The 18,765-nt window shown below is 39.1% G+C and overlaps 1 protein-coding gene across 1 annotated transcript; it reads left to right on the top strand.

Moving 5' to 3' along the window:
* Window positions 1-156: 156 nt before the first annotated feature.
* ano2a (anoctamin 2a) lies at window positions 157-18,291 on the top strand. The gene is made up of 27 exons (XM_079347154.1): window positions 157-238; window positions 4,773-4,942; window positions 5,110-5,415; window positions 6,794-6,889; window positions 7,052-7,206; window positions 7,291-7,345; window positions 7,445-7,496; window positions 7,642-7,697; window positions 7,980-8,027; window positions 8,307-8,371; window positions 8,838-8,972; window positions 9,061-9,221; window positions 9,463-9,545; window positions 10,791-10,865; window positions 10,981-11,037; window positions 11,655-11,729; window positions 12,164-12,365; window positions 12,621-12,732; window positions 12,821-12,878; window positions 12,969-13,069; window positions 13,210-13,367; window positions 14,157-14,309; window positions 14,583-14,635; window positions 15,176-15,342; window positions 15,584-15,689; window positions 16,421-16,991; window positions 17,103-18,291. Exons 2-27 carry the CDS (start codon window positions 4,814-4,816, stop codon window positions 17,741-17,743), a joined length of 3,870 nt encoding a protein of 1,289 aa, XP_079203280.1. The 5' UTR covers window positions 157-238; window positions 4,773-4,813; the 3' UTR covers window positions 17,744-18,291.
* Window positions 18,292-18,765: the final 474 nt, after the last annotated feature.

The following is an 18,765-nucleotide window of genomic DNA, read 5'->3' as shown; positions in this document are numbered from 1 at the left end:
CTTGAGCAGCCACACAACAACACACCCACACCACTCGCATTGGTAATATGTCACACACCGTCTCTCCGTCCTGTATAAACAGTCAGGGAATTAGCCATTCAGTGCGCGCACGTGTTAAGCCAGTGGTTCCGGGAGCGCGCGCGGATTGTCCACCATCTCAGCCCCTTTGCCAGCCTGTGCACCTCGCGCGTCTTGTCATTCATCTCCACAGCGAAGAACGCATTTTCTCTGAGCTCTGGTAAGTACAACTTTTCACTTTGCCTCCATCTGAACTTTAACAAAAAACATTCACATGACCTTTATCACTTTAACTCACTTACTTTAACCACATTGTGTCGGCTTTAGTGACGTCTCTTTGAACGTTTTCCACTCCCATGTAAACAGTCCGCTGCTCCCAAACAGTGCCTTTATTACTGAAACCCAAAATAATTTGGTGATGACTGCAAAAAAAATAAAAAATGATGGGGCTTGTTTTTCCATCCTATCATTTGGGTGCATGCAACGGTTGTGCGTGTAATTAAACACATACTGTGAAGTAAGCAGCCCTTGACAACTGCCCGAGGATTAATTAGTCAAAATGTCAATCACTCGTCTGATGAAGCCTGTGCGTTTTTAATAAGCTTTACTAAACTGAAACGTAGCCACTGAAAGGTGTTAAGGTTTGAGTGAAAGTTTTGGTTGCAAGTCAGTTGCGTTCAACCCAGAAATGTAACATTTCTGACTGACGGTTTATGTTTCCTGTTATGGCATTAGAAAGGGACGAGCAGCTGTTAAAATTAGCGATGTGTAATCTGCTGTGTTCTGGGATGGACAGCATTAGACCGCTCCCATGCTGCCCTCTGGCCCGTTAATGTTGGTGTGAGGGTGCAGCTGACCCTCCTGCCTCTGCTGTTGAGCTGTCAGCAAGCTTACAGGCCCTTAAGCCCCGCGCTGAGACGCACACTGGAGGCATATGCGCACTCATCTTGTGCCTACTATAGTGAACAAGAAAGTATAAGAAGTATAAGTATAGCCCAATATATCGAGGATTTAAAATGTACACAAATAGTTATGATGAGTAGGCAATTAACCGAAGTAAAACAATTATGCATGTTAATGCAATGAAATACAGTCTGGCAGCAATCAATTCCATAGCAGTATAAACGTGTGTTTATGCATCTGTACACATCAACAAGTTCATAGGAAGTAACAGTAACTATAACAGTGTTATAATACTGTTCTCATAAATTAGCTGCTAAGTGCAAAGAAGCAGTCTTACCATTTGATTGTCTTACCATAATATCAAGTCCCTAACTTTGCAGGATGTGTTTTTGACAAAGCTTTTGTACATTTATTCTAAACCATTTCTTCCTTTTTATGGGAAAATGTTGGTTGGTTGTTAATAAATCATTTATTATGAGTGGCCTAGGCAAGAGAGCAAAATAAAATATTATACACATATCAGAAACATCCACCCCTTAACCTTAAATAATTACATAATTTAGTAAGAAGACAATACCTGAAAGATGATTCCTCTTTTCATCTCAGTGCGTCACGACACCATGAAGAAGGCACAAGCCATGTGTCGGTGTATTTCAAAAGTTCTTGCTCTAATTGAAGGCCGAGAGCCAGGACCTGGATCCCCAATGTTTTTTTTACAGGTTTAAAATGTCTTAATCAACCACATTAACAATGCAAACTTCAAGCCAATTATGGTACATTGTATAATTCCATCCAGCCCAAAGAGTAACTGTTTGTTGTTCAACTTGATTGAGGATCCATGCAGCACTCTGAACCGTTGATGTTTTGTCCAATTATTGTGTTAATTTTAAGATAATTACCTTTTTAGAAACAATATAGTATACAGTATACATCATGTCATCAGTGTTCCAACTGGTCTCTATGATGTTTTATTATTAAATTCTCTGTGAGAGATAAGTCATATTAGGAAAAAGATAAGTCTTAAAAGTAGGACTTACTTTGATGATACGCTAGATGCTTAGTAAATGTACCTGCAAAGATCACATCCATATTAATTAGCATGTGTAGAACAACAGGTATCTATTAGGGGGAAAACATTAGATTCATTGAGATAAGTAACTTCTGCACCACACATGGAGAAAGTAGCTAAACAGATGACATAAGAAAAACTTCTCTAACTAGAGCCAAATTAGCAACTGTATTATGCCGTGTTTTGTATAGCTTTAAAACTCTTGTGTAATGCATCTAATCAGCTATCTGTCATCTGCTATCCATCTATGTGGTCGCATTGTTTCTGATGTATATCCATTGTGAGTCTTCAGTATGTGACAATGGCTCACAAGTGCAGTCAGATTTTGTTTACAGATCTTGATATGCCAAACGTATTCAGAGAAAAATCACTGATCTGATGTATCCAAACAGTTTAGATAACATTTGTGTAACTTCCTGAACTCTAGGGGCCTGATTTACTGAGATCCCAATGAAAGAATATTACATTATGTGTTCACTCCAAGAAATGTCACGTTTGGTTTGTGGGCGTTTTGCAGGTGATCTACTAAGAATAGTTGCGTGAATGATAACAGGTGCAAACCTTGTGGAGGCGCTAGTATTTATGTCAGGCTTTTTTGCGTACTGGTTGACGTCACAGAGAGTTTGGACGGAAAGAGTGAGGACTGCAAGTGCAAAATATGCATTAGTGAGAACGACATATGAACGTCCAGTATTTTTTAGTTATTGCAGATAAATCTGAATATACCAAAAAGAAAATGTGGCTTATTAGAAAACCTTGGCATTAAACATGGCCACTCTTTTCTTCCATCCATCTTTTGAATGAATTGTCAAACATTGTGACGAGGTGCAATGCATTGCATTGTGTCCTCAGTGGCACGAGCTGTCAAGACAGCTGGCCAGCACTGTATCTGATTGGATGTAAATGCCCTGGAATTAAATATCAAAGTCGGGGGTACAAGCAGTGGTGAGGTCCCCCAATCCAAGCGTCCGGCAGCGTAGCAGCAGGGGGCTGTAGATAGAGGTGACGAGCACGATAGGGAGAGAAGTGCACAGGAGGGGACGAGATGGATTCTAAATCTTAACTGCAGCCTGTTGTGCATAACACTAGGCTCCTGGTTCAGCACGTTCCTTTCAAAGGTGTTCAGACACTGTCACAAATACCACAATGTTTGCCTGGCTTGGTATATCGCAATCATACATTACGTGTACTAACTTAACTTCTTTGCATCTTCTCCTCTCAGCAGTTTGCGTATATATTGAGGCAAATGTACTAAATAGACAATACGTGTTGTTTTGCTCACATGAAAGACGCAGTTCTCACTGCGTGCCGTCGGTAGATCAGATAGCACATTTTTGCAAGTGCTATCAAGTTTGCACACGCAGGCCCTAAAGACATTTTCTCCATGTCCGGCTCTGAGTTTGTCAACACATGGTAAAGTGGGATTATGGTTGGTGTGAGCGCGTATATGTAAGGGGATTGGCTCCTATATGTGTTGTTAACGTCCCGCTTGTTTGGCTGCTGGTTTGTTTACATGTCTCATGGATTTTCATTGTGACTTAAGCGGCCTGACTGTGGCGGTAGAAACAGTCATAGAAGGACTTTATTCCCCCTCTTTTGCCTCCCTGCTAACACATACTGATGGAAAGATTTTTACAGCACTAAGAGGTAAATAACACTCTACTGCATGTGTCTAATTACAGTTACCATGTCTCAAATGTGTTACCACATATGATTAGAAACAGCCCCACATCCCAAACTTATTCATGGCTAAGATTGACAACCCTGCATACATCAAAGATTTTTGATGATCAACTTCTTACAGAGCGGACTTGCTATAGAGTTACTATACATTTTGAAATTTGTATATGAAATAAAATGTCTACGGACCTTTATTGTTGTTCAATTGAAATCAAACTGTGTACATTTTAAGTATTGTATGTATGCTCCAGTTACAGTTGAATAAATAAGAGGCAAAAATAAAAACTGTATTTGCAATTAATATTTTTTCATTAGAATTGAATTAGATATTCCATATTTAATTTACTGTGGATTGAAACATTGCAATACAATCGTCTTTGAGTGGTGTGAGATTTAACAGCTCAGTTGACTCTCAACGCTTCAGTCTTTAGCTCGAAAGAATTCACCCAGTGATAAAATTACCTCAGCAGATTGTAAACTGTGCAGCTTGGATTCCATCCGGAGCTTAATCTGTGCCGACAGCTTCATTTGGGTAAAAAAAGAGATGAGGCAGCTTAACTTTGGCTCACAGTTGATCCGTCAGTCTAAAACAGCCACTACTGAGTGATTTTCAGGATATTTTTCATTTTAAATCAACCTAAAGTTGACCTGCATTGTCCTGTTTATAAAGTTAATGAGGGCTTATATAATAATCATAAGTATAGCTCTTACATACAATATATTTATTATTATTCTAAAAATCTGTCCTTTAAAAAAGTGCTATATGTATGTTAATAAATTGAAATGTGTTATATTCTGAAAATGATTTACCAGCTTGGAGTCAACCCTTTGCCTAAGTTTATAAATCATAATTATGAGAAATATGTTAGCGTATGTTATTTCTAACCAACTAGCATATGAGCTGCCATTAAAAAAAAAAAGAAAGAAGGAAATTCTGCTTCACGCAGTCATGTACATTTTTTCAGACTTGACTGATTCTCCTCACCCCCCATAATGTATTTGTATCATTGAAGGGAAAAATTCACACTTCAGAACTGGGAGACAGCCAACTTCTAAATACTTAAATCCTGTTTTTTTTTTCGTTTTTTTTCTAAACCACCAGAGGGATGAGGCGGAAAAGAACATCTGCCTGTCACCACAGAGATGAGTGAGACATCGTCCATTCACTCAGCAAAGCTGGTTTCATTGGCCCGATCGCTGTCCGGACTCGGGCTTGAAGCTTCAAATGGAGGCACTGTCAACCTCCCTGCAAACAACGACACCCCGCCTCCAGTATGGTCTCATCTTAACTTAAACTTTAATATAAAACAGTAATATGAAAGCTCTCTATCAACTGAAATCACAGCTATTAACATTCTCTTTTACTGTAAAGCCAAAAATATTCATACGTAAGCCTCATTGCTTCCTACAACAATAACCTGTGTGTGATCTTTTTTTAGGAGTCTGGCATCGAGCTAGGCCCTGGGCTTTATTTTGCTGATGGAAAAAGAAAAGTGGACTACATCCTTTGCTACAAATACAAAAAAAGGCGAGCATCTAAGCCACGCCTTTCCATTGCATCCAATGGGAGTATGCCGATACCGATGCCTATCATAGGCCGATTTGACGTGGAGTCTGGGGAGACAGGTGCACCTACAGTAGAGATCGAGGAGTCCAAGCTGACAGAGGAGGAAAAGGCTTTAATGAGGGAGGAGTTTGAAGCTGGTCTACTGGAAGCTGGTCTGCAGATTGAGCGTGACAAAGAGGTGTGTTTGTGTCTGCTTTTACAGTGCTTTCAAGGTGATTGTTTTTTTTAATCTCGTGTACACTTCAATTGCCAATTTTGGGTCAGATGGCGTCCTTAGGCCATGTGTCCACAAAGCCTCTGATTGGATGACTGCCAAACAGGTTAAGGATAAGACTTAGCCTGTTTCCTGACGCCGAAGAGCATGGCTGACCTCTAATTAAAAAGAGAACTTATTAGTGGTTCACGATAGTTTGATTCGGTATTAATAGTTAAGACAATAACATTGTTTTTAATTATTCCCAATACAACATGACTAGTCCCTAGGGACTAAAAGGCTGTCATACGAAATTGCGTAAGATTATTGGACAAAAACAACTGCAGATTTTTTAAATTATTTTTTTGTTCAATTTTGACGCTCAAACAAGTCCACAAACCAAGCCGACAATGAAACATCCAACCCAGCGTCACTCCCCCCTTTCAACATTGTGTGTCAGCTAGCACACTTCCGAGCAGTGGATCACTCTCTCTAATAAGGCCCTATAATCTGGCTTTTGGCTTCACACTTACGGTCACAGACTTAAGCCTCTGCCAAAATACACAACAAACCCAATCCCATAAAACTTTATACGCAGACAAAAACAAAATCACAGACAATCGCTAACGTATTAAAATACACTTGTAAAATTCATAACCTAAAATGTGGAATGTATTTGCTCTGACGGGGGAGTTTACATTCGTTTTTTCCAATCTCATTCTTTAGCCAGACTTTGAACATGTCAATTTATCAAAATGCATTTTTTTTAAATTATTGTAAAGTAATTCTGGTTTTATCTAAATTTGCCAGGTTTGCATTGATACTTAAAGTTCTGATCAGGACTACAGTAGCCTGACAATGTGAAAAAACTGCTGGCAAAGGATGGTACGCGCTGTTACAGCATGGACTCTGGTATTTGCCCTGCACCAATGTCATGATGACAGTAATGATGAAAGCAATTGCATTAGCAGAAGCAGGGGAATAGCTTGTCAATTTTCTCATGATCCAAATTGATAATTGGTGCTATTGTAGAGGCTTTAATGCACCTCTACCATCAGGCCATAATTATCAGCCCTCATGTCCTCCATACTCGAGAGGATTGGATGGTTCAGAGCTTGAAATAATGGGATTCCACACAAAAAAGCCTCATTATAACACAAAGTAGCATACTTACAGGTTTAGAGAAGGCTCATCTGGTGGCCTCGGGACAAGTAGCAGGAGCAGTTAAATGCAAAGACAAATAAAGTGGGGAAGACAGACTGACAATTTATCTCCCCAATGAGGCCAGGAATAATTATGAAACAAATTCTCCCTCTTCCATCTTTATCACTGTGTTTTGTGTTTTCTTTTTTTTCTTGTGCAGAGGCTAAACAGTCTTCGGTTTCTTCGGCTGCACATCCCATGGCCAATACTCAGTCGAGAAGCAGAGCTTCAAAAAATCAAAGTTGCTGTGAAAAAGGTCAGCCATTTTTCAATCACACATCCTGGTTTCATATAAGCTAAAGGATGCACTAAAGAATCCCATTTTAATCTAACCCTTCTGGTGCATGAATAGTTTATAGGACGGGTATTTTGTGTGTTAAATGTGACATAGTGTATTGTTTTGTTTTTCATTGAGCAGAAGATTGAATTGCGGAAACCCATAGGCCTTGCTGGAACCTGGAATTCTATTATGAAAACGCTGAACACACCGTTTCAACCAGACGTCCCTGACTTTGACATCCACAGAGAATCAAAAACCCTTAAACACCCTTTTATCAGAGACAAACTCCACCTGTGAGTTGCTAAACTCTTACACACTACTACACACGTGTCAGAAATGAACATCAGGTTTGTGACTGCTCTCACCATTTCCTGCAGATATGACATCAAGTCAACAGAGACACTGTTTGACAATTCAACACGCAGCAGAATAGTGAGTCAGGAAATCAGTATCCTCTCAATTTCTGCTATAAGAATTTTTGTTTATGTGAGCATGCATCATGTTTTTGGACTTTGCTTTGTTTGAGTCCAGGTGGCTGAGATTATTTCACGCATTACCTGCAGACAAACCTGCCAAACCACCGGTAAGGTCCAACTTTCTCTTTTGTTTCACTCTGACTTTCTCATATTTGGTTCATACACACGTTGTCAGTCAAGTCTCATTCTTCTCATGTCCACATGCGGAGCATTTCTGTGATGCTGTGTTGCTCTTCCTCTTTGTGTCACAAGGCATGAACTCATTATTGTCTCAGGGTGTCTATGAATCTGCCTTCCCTCTTCATGATGTGAGTAGAACAGAAGCAGCGTTGTCAGACTATGTGAAAAAAAAAGAACATACAGTAAATACATACATAAGTACCTCCAGTCTGTGTTTCATGTCAGGGTGCATTTTTCAAAACTTTACTGGCGCATATGAGGCAGTTTAGTCTTTATGTTTGCAGTATTGAAGTCAATGTTTAAAACTTCCTGCAATAAAAATGAGACACATAATATATAATAATAGAAAGCCATTATATAAGGCTTTCTTTCCAAAATAAAGAGCCTGTCTTGTTTTTTTGTTTCTTCAGGGGTCTTTCACAAGAAGAGGAAGAAAAGATCAGCGTAATGACAGACAGGTGAGTTGCTTGTATCGATAAATGGGATAGAAAAACAGCATACAGATTACAGTACAAGAATAACCAATAAAATATTCCGCCCCCTAGTACGTCATGTAAAATATGTATAATATGTATTAGGTGGCGTTTATTGACACCAGCCCCGTTACCATAGTATTTTAGTTTAGCTGGTTGTTTGTTTTGACAACATTGCATCGACACCATGTGTGTTTATCCTAATGATATGATTAACAGCTTTTGTTACTAAGTAGCTGTGTTACTGTGTTGTATGTCCTTCAGCTCCTTCATGAAGAATGGGCCAGCTATGGAGTTATGCATAAATATCAGCCTGTGGACCTTATCAGGTACTGATTTCTAACGCCTATACTCTGATTAAAACACTCAGTGTTGGACTAAATGAATAGACTGAAGATTTTACCACTGACTTGATTTGTAGATAGTTTAGTCTGAAGGTGGTTAATAGAGCTGAAAATAGAACAAGAGAGTGAACGTCATGTTTTGCTGCTGTTGGTCTTTTCTTTTTTTTTTATATTTAATGTGTCGAAATTGAACATGCACAGTAGATAAATTGCGTTATAGAGAAGAAGAGATGATTTATTTGTCCTCTCGAAACTATTGATTAACAACAGTAAATTCTGTGTAGAGAGCAGCTAACCTAGATGAATTAGTAATGGATTCTTTCAAATTTAGGAGGAGGAGGAACCAAAATATATTCTTCAAATATATTGCTCTAACCTGGTTCAATAAAATTCAGATTGGCACATCATCAAACCCAGGCAGCCAGTTGACTCATTTCCTTTCATTTAACAGGAAGTACTTTGGAGATCAGATTGGGTTTTACTTTGCCTGGCTGGGTGTTTATACTCAGCTCCTCATCCCTCCCTCTGTACTTGGCATCATTGTCTTCCTGTACGGCATATTCACTGTGGATGCCAATGTGCCAAGGTAGGCTGATAAATGCCTCTCAGGGTTATATCATCATTATGCTTCGGTTAAGTTAATTTTCTGTGTTGTTTTAAAATGTTTATTCCAGCCAGGAGACATGTGACGACAACCTGAACATAACCATGTGTCCGCTGTGTGACGGCGTGTGTGACTACTGGCAGCTGAGTTCAGTTTGCTCTCTGGCCCGAGCATCATACCTGTTTGACAACGGAGCCACTGTCCTCTTTGCAATTTTTATGTCCCTGTGGGGTAACTATATGTTCTAATGCATTTTTCAAATAAAATGTTTGCAATTACATTTCACTACACTAGCACATTCTGGGCATCATCATGAAGATAGACATTCGGTTTTATTTGATAACTGACAACAGATATAACTTTTAGAAATTCAAATCAACTGTTAGGCTCATGGGCATAAAGAGGGCACCTGTTAGACATGGAGAACTTTACCCTACCCTTTAATATATTCTTTTTCTGTATTGTCTTGAAGCCGCCTGTTTCCTTGAGCACTGGGTGAGGCGACAGATGTGTTTGAAACATACGTGGGATCTGACCAGCTTGGAGGACGAGGAGGTAAAAGCAGTTTTTAGGTTTTTTTTTGGTTCAAGGTCAGTTCAGGTGACACCGTCAACCTGCAATGACGACAATCAGGGGTTAAGAGTTCACCTCACAGATTATCATTAAACACTTTACAAGCTACCCAACACACCCCACACATAACACACATGTGTATATAGCTGGTCACCCATGCATACATGTACTGTATTAACATGACTCTTTGCCCTCTAAAGAGCTGTAATGGGATTAAAGCACTTTGCTTACTAGATAAAATGACACAGCATGCTCGTAACGTAAACACTCCCGGCCTAATACAACTTTCTTCATTTCTCTTTGTGTTTATCTCTGTCTCTGCTGCCTAAAGGACCGAAAGCAGGTGGGCATTGTGTCTGTATACTTACCCACATCTGTTTTTTTTTTAGTAATTGTATTTATTGGTATATGTCTAAGCGATTTAATATCACCTAAAGAGAACACTTTCTTAAAAAATACATGCAAATGTAACTTATTTCTTCAGATGGTCATATTGTCTGTACGTGTTCTCTTCAATTTTAAAATAAGATTAATAAACTGAGCTGTCCATGACAAGTTCATGTTTAGACAGTGATCGATATTTTCTTCCCGTGAACATAAAGAATATTTTCTATACTTTAGGAACAGTTAATAGAAATATAATCATAATCTGCTCCCTTTTTGAAATCTCTAAAAATTACTCCTTATTGGCTCTCACCTCTTCAAGCTTTAGGAATGAAGTCCCTGACTTTATTCTTGAGAAACATAATATGTGAAATTCATCAACAAAAAAAAAGAAAAAAAAAAAGGTTGATATTCTTAGAATGAATTAAAAAAAAGGCGTAAGACTAATTGAGAAGCTCTCACTGGATGATTTTAAGTGGATGTTGAGTGACTTGGAGGCAGATATAGCTAGCTGTGGATTTTCTGCTCTATATATTTTTGATTTTGGGTGATCTTGACAAATATTTGTTATTTTATATTATTAGTTTGCATTTTTTTTACCTGTGCTGTTGCCCATATTGGGCTGAATGACATTAAAAACATCTTCTCACAAGGCCAGTATGTGCAGCAGGACAGTTGGAAGAGGGTATCCTGGTTAAATGCAAGTGAATCATGGGCATTGGTTTCTTTAGATACAATCTTGTTTTTTATGTTAAGACAATCATGTATTTGTAAATTTATAAATTTATGGAGTTTTGCGCTGGCATTTGTGTTCATGACCAAATGTAACAATGTGTGCTGCAGGAGGAGCTGAGGCCTGAATATGAAGAGGCTCTAAAGGAGAAAAAAGCTAAGATGAAAGCAAAGTCTAAGGAGAAGGTATTGTTTTGCACTGTCTGTTTTATTTGTGTGTTTTGATAACATTTTTAGGACTTATTACACAAACTGCTTTTACTGACAATTTGTCTCAATCTGTGTTTTTACTCTGATGCAGATGAGTCAAGCTGTGCCTGGTGTGGATGGAGAAACGGATCAGATGCTTTCCTCCCAGGTATCACTGCTTTCTGTGACGGGACATTATGTCAACAGAGCTGGAGGGGATTTGTTAAGGGAGGGGAATTAAACTTGTTTATTAGCAAACGCACAGCCCCTCTAAAATAACATTACACATAATGAAGGTAAACAACTGTCACTGTATGAACAATGCTGACTACCTGTCTAAAGTTTTCTTTGATGACAGAAAAAATATAAAAGACTAAAATGTATTTATATTAAAATACAATTTAAAGTTTTTCCAGATATAAAGGTTTCAAGAACAATATAGAAAAAAAATTAGCAGATATTGGGACATATACGAATCACTGTCTGTTTGAATTTATGTTAGCCCATGAAAAGGAAATCCCCCCACCTCCAGTGTGTGGTTGAGTCCAAAGCTGCTTACCTGCCTGAGATTAGCCCAGATTACGGATGGGGAGAGAAAGAAGGGGAGGGGATATCTGTCCTTTCAGACGACACATATACACCTCTCAGACAGTAAACATAAAGTGTAGGCAAAACATGTGCTAAGGATTACTACACATTACATTACTGTGCATGTGTTACATGATTTAACAACATAGTGTGTATTTTTGTTTTGTACCAAATTAATATGAATATTTTTCTACACAGCGAGAGCCAGAGTCTCTGGACATTGAGGATCACCTGTCAGGATTCCTAATCAATGTGTCCACCTTACTACTACTGGTACTGCATTTCTACTCTGATGACATCGTCTTTTTTCTGACCTCCAGCTAATCACACAACATTCTTATTATGATCATATTTTATGAGGGTACCAGGAATTTCCTACTTTTTTTTCCAAAATAATTGTCTTTCTGTCAACATAATATCCTCAATGTGTCCTATAATAAATACATTATTTCCATTCATTATTTTTATTATATCTTTAGGGGCAAAGTTTCATTTATCATGTCAAAGTTAATTCCAGATATTTAAGTATGATAGATCATAGCAAGAATACAATAAATAAAAGACTGATAAAATGGTTAATGCTATAACCAGAAAATAATTTAAAAACATATTTTCATCCAACAGATTTTCACAAAAGAAAAAACAGATACTTGTATGCACCAGAGTTTTTTTCCTCTGACTTTGTAACGTTGTTGTGTGTGCTCTAGATCTTTGTGAGCTTCTCAGCTGTGGTGGGGGTGGCAGTTTACCGAATCTGCATGTTAACCGTCTGGTCCATGAACCCCGATCATGAAGCCAAGGCCAGCGTGAGGATGACAGTCACCACCACAGGCATCATCCTGAACATGCTTGTTGTTTTGGTGTTGGAGGAGGTGTATGGAGCAATCGCTGTGTGGCTGACTGAGCTGGGTATTTTTATTCAATTCTGTTGTGAAGTAAAGCATCAAAATAAGGAGGCCTTTCTGTAATTATTATAATTATTTATATAATTCAACTTGAAAACACAGAAGGATAAAATAAATTGTATAATGATACAAGTCAAGTGCTTTAAACATTAAAAGATAAGTTACTGGTTCAGGAAGCATGAAGTTCTATGGGGGGAAATGAAACATGACCAAGTGTGTATCACGGTGTGTTTAAAATATTGTGTCTCCGTTCCCACAGAACTGCCAAAGACAGAGGAAGAGTTTGAAGAGAGGCTGATCTTTAAGTCTTTCTTTCTCAAATCCATGAACGCCTTTGCACCTATTTTCTATGTTGCCTTCTTTAAGGGCAGGTGTGTGTCTTCTATTAAGTACAACAGCACTAAATCAACTTGTCTTTCTTTATTCCTTATCATGTGGATCTATCCTCTTATCCTACAGGTTTGCTGGGCGGCCTGGCGATTATGTTTACATCTTTGGGGACTATCGCATGGAGGAGGTACTTTCTGTTTTACTTATTGTCTCTCTTGTATATGTACAGTAAATGTGCATCGGTTTGATGAGGGGAGTGTGTGTTTTTGTCCCACAGTGTGCTCCACCAGGCTGCCTCATTGAGTTGTGCATCCAGCTCAGCATGATCATGCTTGGAAAGCAGCTCATCCAAAACAACGTGTTTGAAGTTCTCATACCGTACGTTTATTCAAAACATACGTTTTTTTTGTTTTTTTTATTATTATTATGTATTTAATAGCAAACTTGAATAAAAAACGGTTTTAGAATTTCCAGTCCATGCTATTCTTACTGCAACAATAAACTTTGTTGTTTTGCAGTAAGCTGAAAAAAATTTACAGAACAATGCAGGAAAAAAAAGGAAAGAAACGAGAAGCAGAGGATGATGATGAAGGAGAGAAGAGACCAAAGCAACAATTTGACAAAGATTTTATCCTAGAACCATATGAAGGAGTGACCCCAGAGTACATGGAAATGAGTGAGTTATCAAGTTTCTCAATGCAAAATGAGTCACTCTCAGTCACTTTGGTACATTTCTCGAATCATCCTCGACATTTGCAAAACAGTAAGTGCATTTCTCAAATAGCAAAACACCATGGATTACTTGCAAACATCTGTCTCTTTCTCAAAATCCTGAGTTCATCTCTCAAAAGTAAATATCCATGTCAATGAACATGTCAGTGCCATCAAAATGACAAGTCCTCATGTCATTGTGTTTGAATAAGACAGTCAAATTGCTTAGTCATGTTGTCAATATAACAGTGTATTCTGGAGGGATGCTCTGAAGTAAACCATGGCCATATAAATGTTTGATATACACCATTCCTATAGTAGATAACCCGTAGTGTGTGTGGGAATGGTTGCAAGAGACTGAACAACATTTACATTCATGCTTTTGTTGTTTGAACTGTAATGTGTTGACAGACCACGTCATTGTGGTACATAAAGGAAAAGACAGTACTGCATAGTACAAAGAACAGGAATTACAGTGCAGTCCTCCTACACCTCCTGACGCTCCTCTCTGTTGGGCCACAAATTCTCATCACAATGAATATTATCTCTTGCGATGCAGCATGGAAAGGACCTTTTACAACATTGCGTTGTGCTTCGAAACAAAGATTGAACAGATATTTTTGAGAATTTCAATTCTGATCTGAAAAATGTACCAAAGCGACTGAGAAAAACTGTAATACATATTTATATGTATCCTATATATAAATGTATGATGATTTCATTTTTTCTGTTTCCTGTTTTTAAATTTTCCCAGTGATCCAGTACGGGTTTGTGTCTCTTTTCGTCGCCTCTTTCCCTCTGGCGCCAGCATTTGCTCTGCTCAACAACATCATCGAGATCCGTCTCGATGCTGCAAAATTTGTCACTGAGGTCCGTCGGCCTGTTGCTGTGAGGTGTAAAGACATAGGTACAGATTAGGCATGAGCTTGTCAACTCTTTCAGTCTGTGTGGACGTGATTTAAGCTTTCTTTCAACTTTTAATAATGAATCTCTTTTACTCTCCTCCACTCTGCCCCTCTGTTTTTTCCATCTCTTTGTCTTCACGTTTGTCTGTTTGTCTCTTTCCTTTACACTACCACACACACACACACACACACACACACACACACACACACACACACATGATTGGACACACACCCTTTGCTATCATTTTCTTTTTGCATGCACATACTCTCTTCAGGGGTTTGGTACAAAATTCTCTGTGGAATCAGCAAGTTCTCTGTTATAACCAATGTAAGTGTGTGTGAATTAGTGTGTACTTCTATTCTATTAAGTTTGAAATGATCTATTTTTGTTTACAACCCTTATACTTCAAACAGGATGTTTTATTAGATACAATTAAAAGAAATGTTTACAATACGACCAATATTGGATCTTTGGGGCTTAGATAGATAGATAGATAGATAGATAGATAGATAGATAGATAGATAGATAGATAGATAGATAGATAGATAGATAGATAGATAGATAGATAGATAGATAGATAGATAGATAGATAGATAGATAGATAGATAGATAGATAGATAGATAGATAGATAGATAGATAGATAGATAGGTCTATGTCTTAGTCTTCCTCAATGAGTCTGGGTGAAATGCTGTCACGCTTAAGCTGTGAACTGTTTCGTGTATGGTCGTGATTATGAAAGTAATAAAGTAGCAGTTCATCAAACCATCTTTATTTCTATAGCCCCAAACAATAACAAATCTTGTGAGTCTTGATGTTCTTTTATGTTGAACAGTTTTGTCATTTCCATTTCTTATTTGTCTTCTCAGGCATTTGTCATCTCCTTCACATCAGAGTTTGTCCCAAAAATCATTTACAAGTACATGTACAGTGTAGATGGTACTATGAATGGATACACAGAGCACTCACTGGCCTACTTTAATGTCAGCAACTTTCCACCAGGCACTGCGCCACCCACCACCATCTCCATGTGCAGGTCAGAGTGACTCTCTTAACCTTGACATACCTGGATTTCCTTTAAATCCTTGAGCCCTGCAGCTTACCTCTTACTTACTAAATACAAAACTTATCAGGACTTGTCAGAAACTGTAAAATGTCATTTATAGCAGGGATTTTACTTAGACTAATCTTTTCCAAGAATTACCATGCCATTGCAATGTTCATTCATGCGTTCAAAGTTGCTCCCAACTAATACCCTTACTGTCTGTGTTTTTCAGGTATAAGGACCACAGAGACCCACCGTGGGAGCCAGACCCTTACAGCTTCTCTAAAGAGTACTGGTCCACGCTGGCAGCAAGACTAGTCTTTGTCATTTTCTTCCAGGTATAAAAATAATGTGTTTATGGTTATTTCTCTAATATATTAACCCCCATTCGAGGTGAGGGTTTCTTTGATGGCACTTGTGTTGCTTATTATTTTGTTTTTCAGAAAAGAAATCTGTAGAGACCTATAATTGTCATATTGTCGTTTCACAAATTCTTTTGCCTTTATCTGCACTTATCGCAGGTATTATGTTGACATTAATTTAGTGTAATAGATGGTAGAGATGCACTGGTCCTCTTAAAGGTATCATACATCTGAACCTGGATTATCCGCTTACACTGATTCTTGATTTAACAACAATGTTTTGTGTTGTTTTTTTTACATCCTAAATTTAAAATCTGTACACTCCACTCTGTGGAACATATTGGGATTATTTTTATGTAATAAATTCAGGGATTATAGTGGCACTAAAAGTCTGAAACCTGCAGTGACTGGGTCAGTTTGAGCATAAATGCTGATGGGAAGCATGAATTGACCAAGTGAATCCATATTACAGATCTGAATCAGTTATGCCTGTCTCTGACGCCCTATCAGTTTAACAAGGTCGATATTGACCTGACTCCAGATAAGTGAATTTCTGCGGACCAGCGGATTCTAAGAACCAATTACTTCCCTAAAAATAGATATCCTCTGATACAAAAAAACTCTGTCAGCTCTAAAAATAGAAAGCATTAACTAAAAGCACACTCTTATGAATTTTAAAAATACATCATTTCATCATTTCATTTCAGAACCTCGCTATGTTCCTCAGCATGTTGGTTGCCTGGATGGTCCCAGACGTCCCACGATCTTTGCGGGAGCAGCTGAAGAAAGAGAACATGATGCTGATGGAGTTTTTGCTGAATCAAGACCAAGAAGCAAGTGCCAAATATCCCTCTCCAAGACCATCTGTCACCTGCATCCCCACCAGCACCATAGACATTGTGGTGGAGGAACCACCAGAAGAAGAGGAGGAGCAGGAGAAAGAGGACGACGACGAGGCTAAGAACAGTCTGGATGTACTCAGAAGAACAAGTGATGGTGATCCAGAGGTTGGAAACATATTCAAAGACAGCGAAGACAATGAACAGGAAGAGAGAGGAGGTGAAGGTGAAGACAATAGAGTTGAAGTGGAGATCGAACAAAAGGAGGAAGAGGGAGATCTAGGAAGAGAAGGAGTAAAGGCGGATAATGAGCAAGAGGGGGGAGAAGAAGAAGAGGAAGAAAAAGAAAAACAGGAGGAAGAAAAGAAAGTGGAAGTGGAGACCGCCGATTACGAGAATTTTAATCTGGACTCTTTAATGAGTGAACTGGGCCTGTTAGGTAAGAGGACAAAATTGAATTCATCTGTTGTCTTCAATGTTTTCATTTTCTCTCAAGTGATATTGTACCTTTCATGTTTCAACACTAATCTGCGTATGTCTTCTCATATAGATGAAGAACCATCATTGAGCATCACTCTTAATGCAGAACTTCCTCGCTCAGACTCCAAACAGGAAATCCAGAGAGACCATGAGCTTCCATCACATCCGTCATCTCGCATGGGCTCGACCCAAAGTCTGAAGGGCTCAAGGGCAGAACTTACAGCGTCAAGTGTTGACACGAGGCTCTTCTCACTTATTGCGCCTCCTCCTCCTCCCAGAGAGCCAGGCTCGAGGGCAAAGGCCCGCTGCTCCACTCTGCCTTCCCGTCAGAAAGGGGCTGAGACTTGTTTCAGCCTGCCACGGCCCAGCCACTCCACCAGCCTCACCAGGTTCAATCAGACATCCGCACTTACTCCCCTCTTTCCTCTTGGCTCCTCATTATCAGCCTCATCCAACCCATTTACTCCTCCACACACACCAGCATCACCTTCATCTCACAGCCGCACACTGTCCCCGCCAGCTCAACAGCCCAAAGCCCCCAGTGAACTATTCGCACTGAAAGGCCCTCCACCTCAGCAGCCTCGATCCCGAGGCAAAGCAAGGTGTTCCACCCTGCCTCCACGACAAAGAGCCCCTGGTCCAGAGGAGCACTCCACCAAGCCGAGCCACTCCACAAGCTTTACAAAGCTGAGAGACCACGTCACCCAGTGAACTGAAGGGCAACTGGTTAGGGAGAGCTAAAGGAGGAGGGACAGCGGGTGGCAGAGGGAGGGGGAGGACGATCCAGATTAGCTTCTCCTGTCTGTGCCTGGAGCCTCACCCCTCCATCTGTCCTGCCTATCTGCATACATAATACCTGGGGTCTAAGAAAAGACCATCCGACCACCTTTTATCCACCTGATCTTCCCTGAATTGTTTATACCACTCGTTGGTTTAGGGCTGAATAAGACAAGTGGAGTGCTGAACAATCTAAAGAGAGACTGCTCTAAAAATCCCCTGCCGTGCCCAAAAAACAATACTGAAACTGGAATTTATTTTTTTTTTTTCTTTTTTCTTTTTTGTTGTTGTTGTTTGCTCATGGAACCAGCACTTAGGCCACTGCTCCTCCTTTATCTTAACTTCCACACATGTAGCAGTGCTGCCTTGTAGACCAGTGATATATGAAAACATGTACAGCAAGCTAGCATCAACAAAAGTGCTTATAGAGGTTTTGATATATATAAATGTATAATTATTATTAAAGAAGGACATCTTTTTTATATCTGTTTTCCTTCTGTATCTTAATGTGGGGTTGTGTGTTATTTAAGTGCTGATTTTTAAGAAGAGTTTTTATCGCTGACACAAAAATGGAAGATTGGAAGTTTTTCAGTTTTGAGAAATTGCTGATTCTCATTTTTTAAAAAGGGTTTTAAAAATAAATCACTTAAAATGTATCCTCCTCTTCAGAGACAGAAAGTTGAACATGTTACCAGTATGTCCTCATTGACAGGGACAATTAAGACCTACATGTATTGTGTTGTCTCTGTCGCCCCCTTCTGGTGTAAAGTAAAAAAACCCCCACCATGATCGTTTACTGTTCTGTGTTTCAATATTGAGGTTCAATATTTAGAATTAATCATCCCCATCTCTGTACATGTCCTGTTTACAGAGAGACCTTTTCTATTTTCTTTCAAACTTATTTTTGCATTGAAGTATAAAAAAACACCTTGTGAAATGTGTCAGACAGGGGCAGA

This window comes from Symphodus melops (assembly GCF_947650265.1).
Source record: "Symphodus melops genome assembly, chromosome: 6".
Lineage (NCBI taxonomy): Eukaryota > Metazoa > Chordata > Actinopteri > Labriformes > Labridae > Symphodus > Symphodus melops.
The sequence above is the reverse complement of the archived record's forward strand: the minus strand, read 5'-3'. Positions and strand labels throughout refer to the sequence as shown.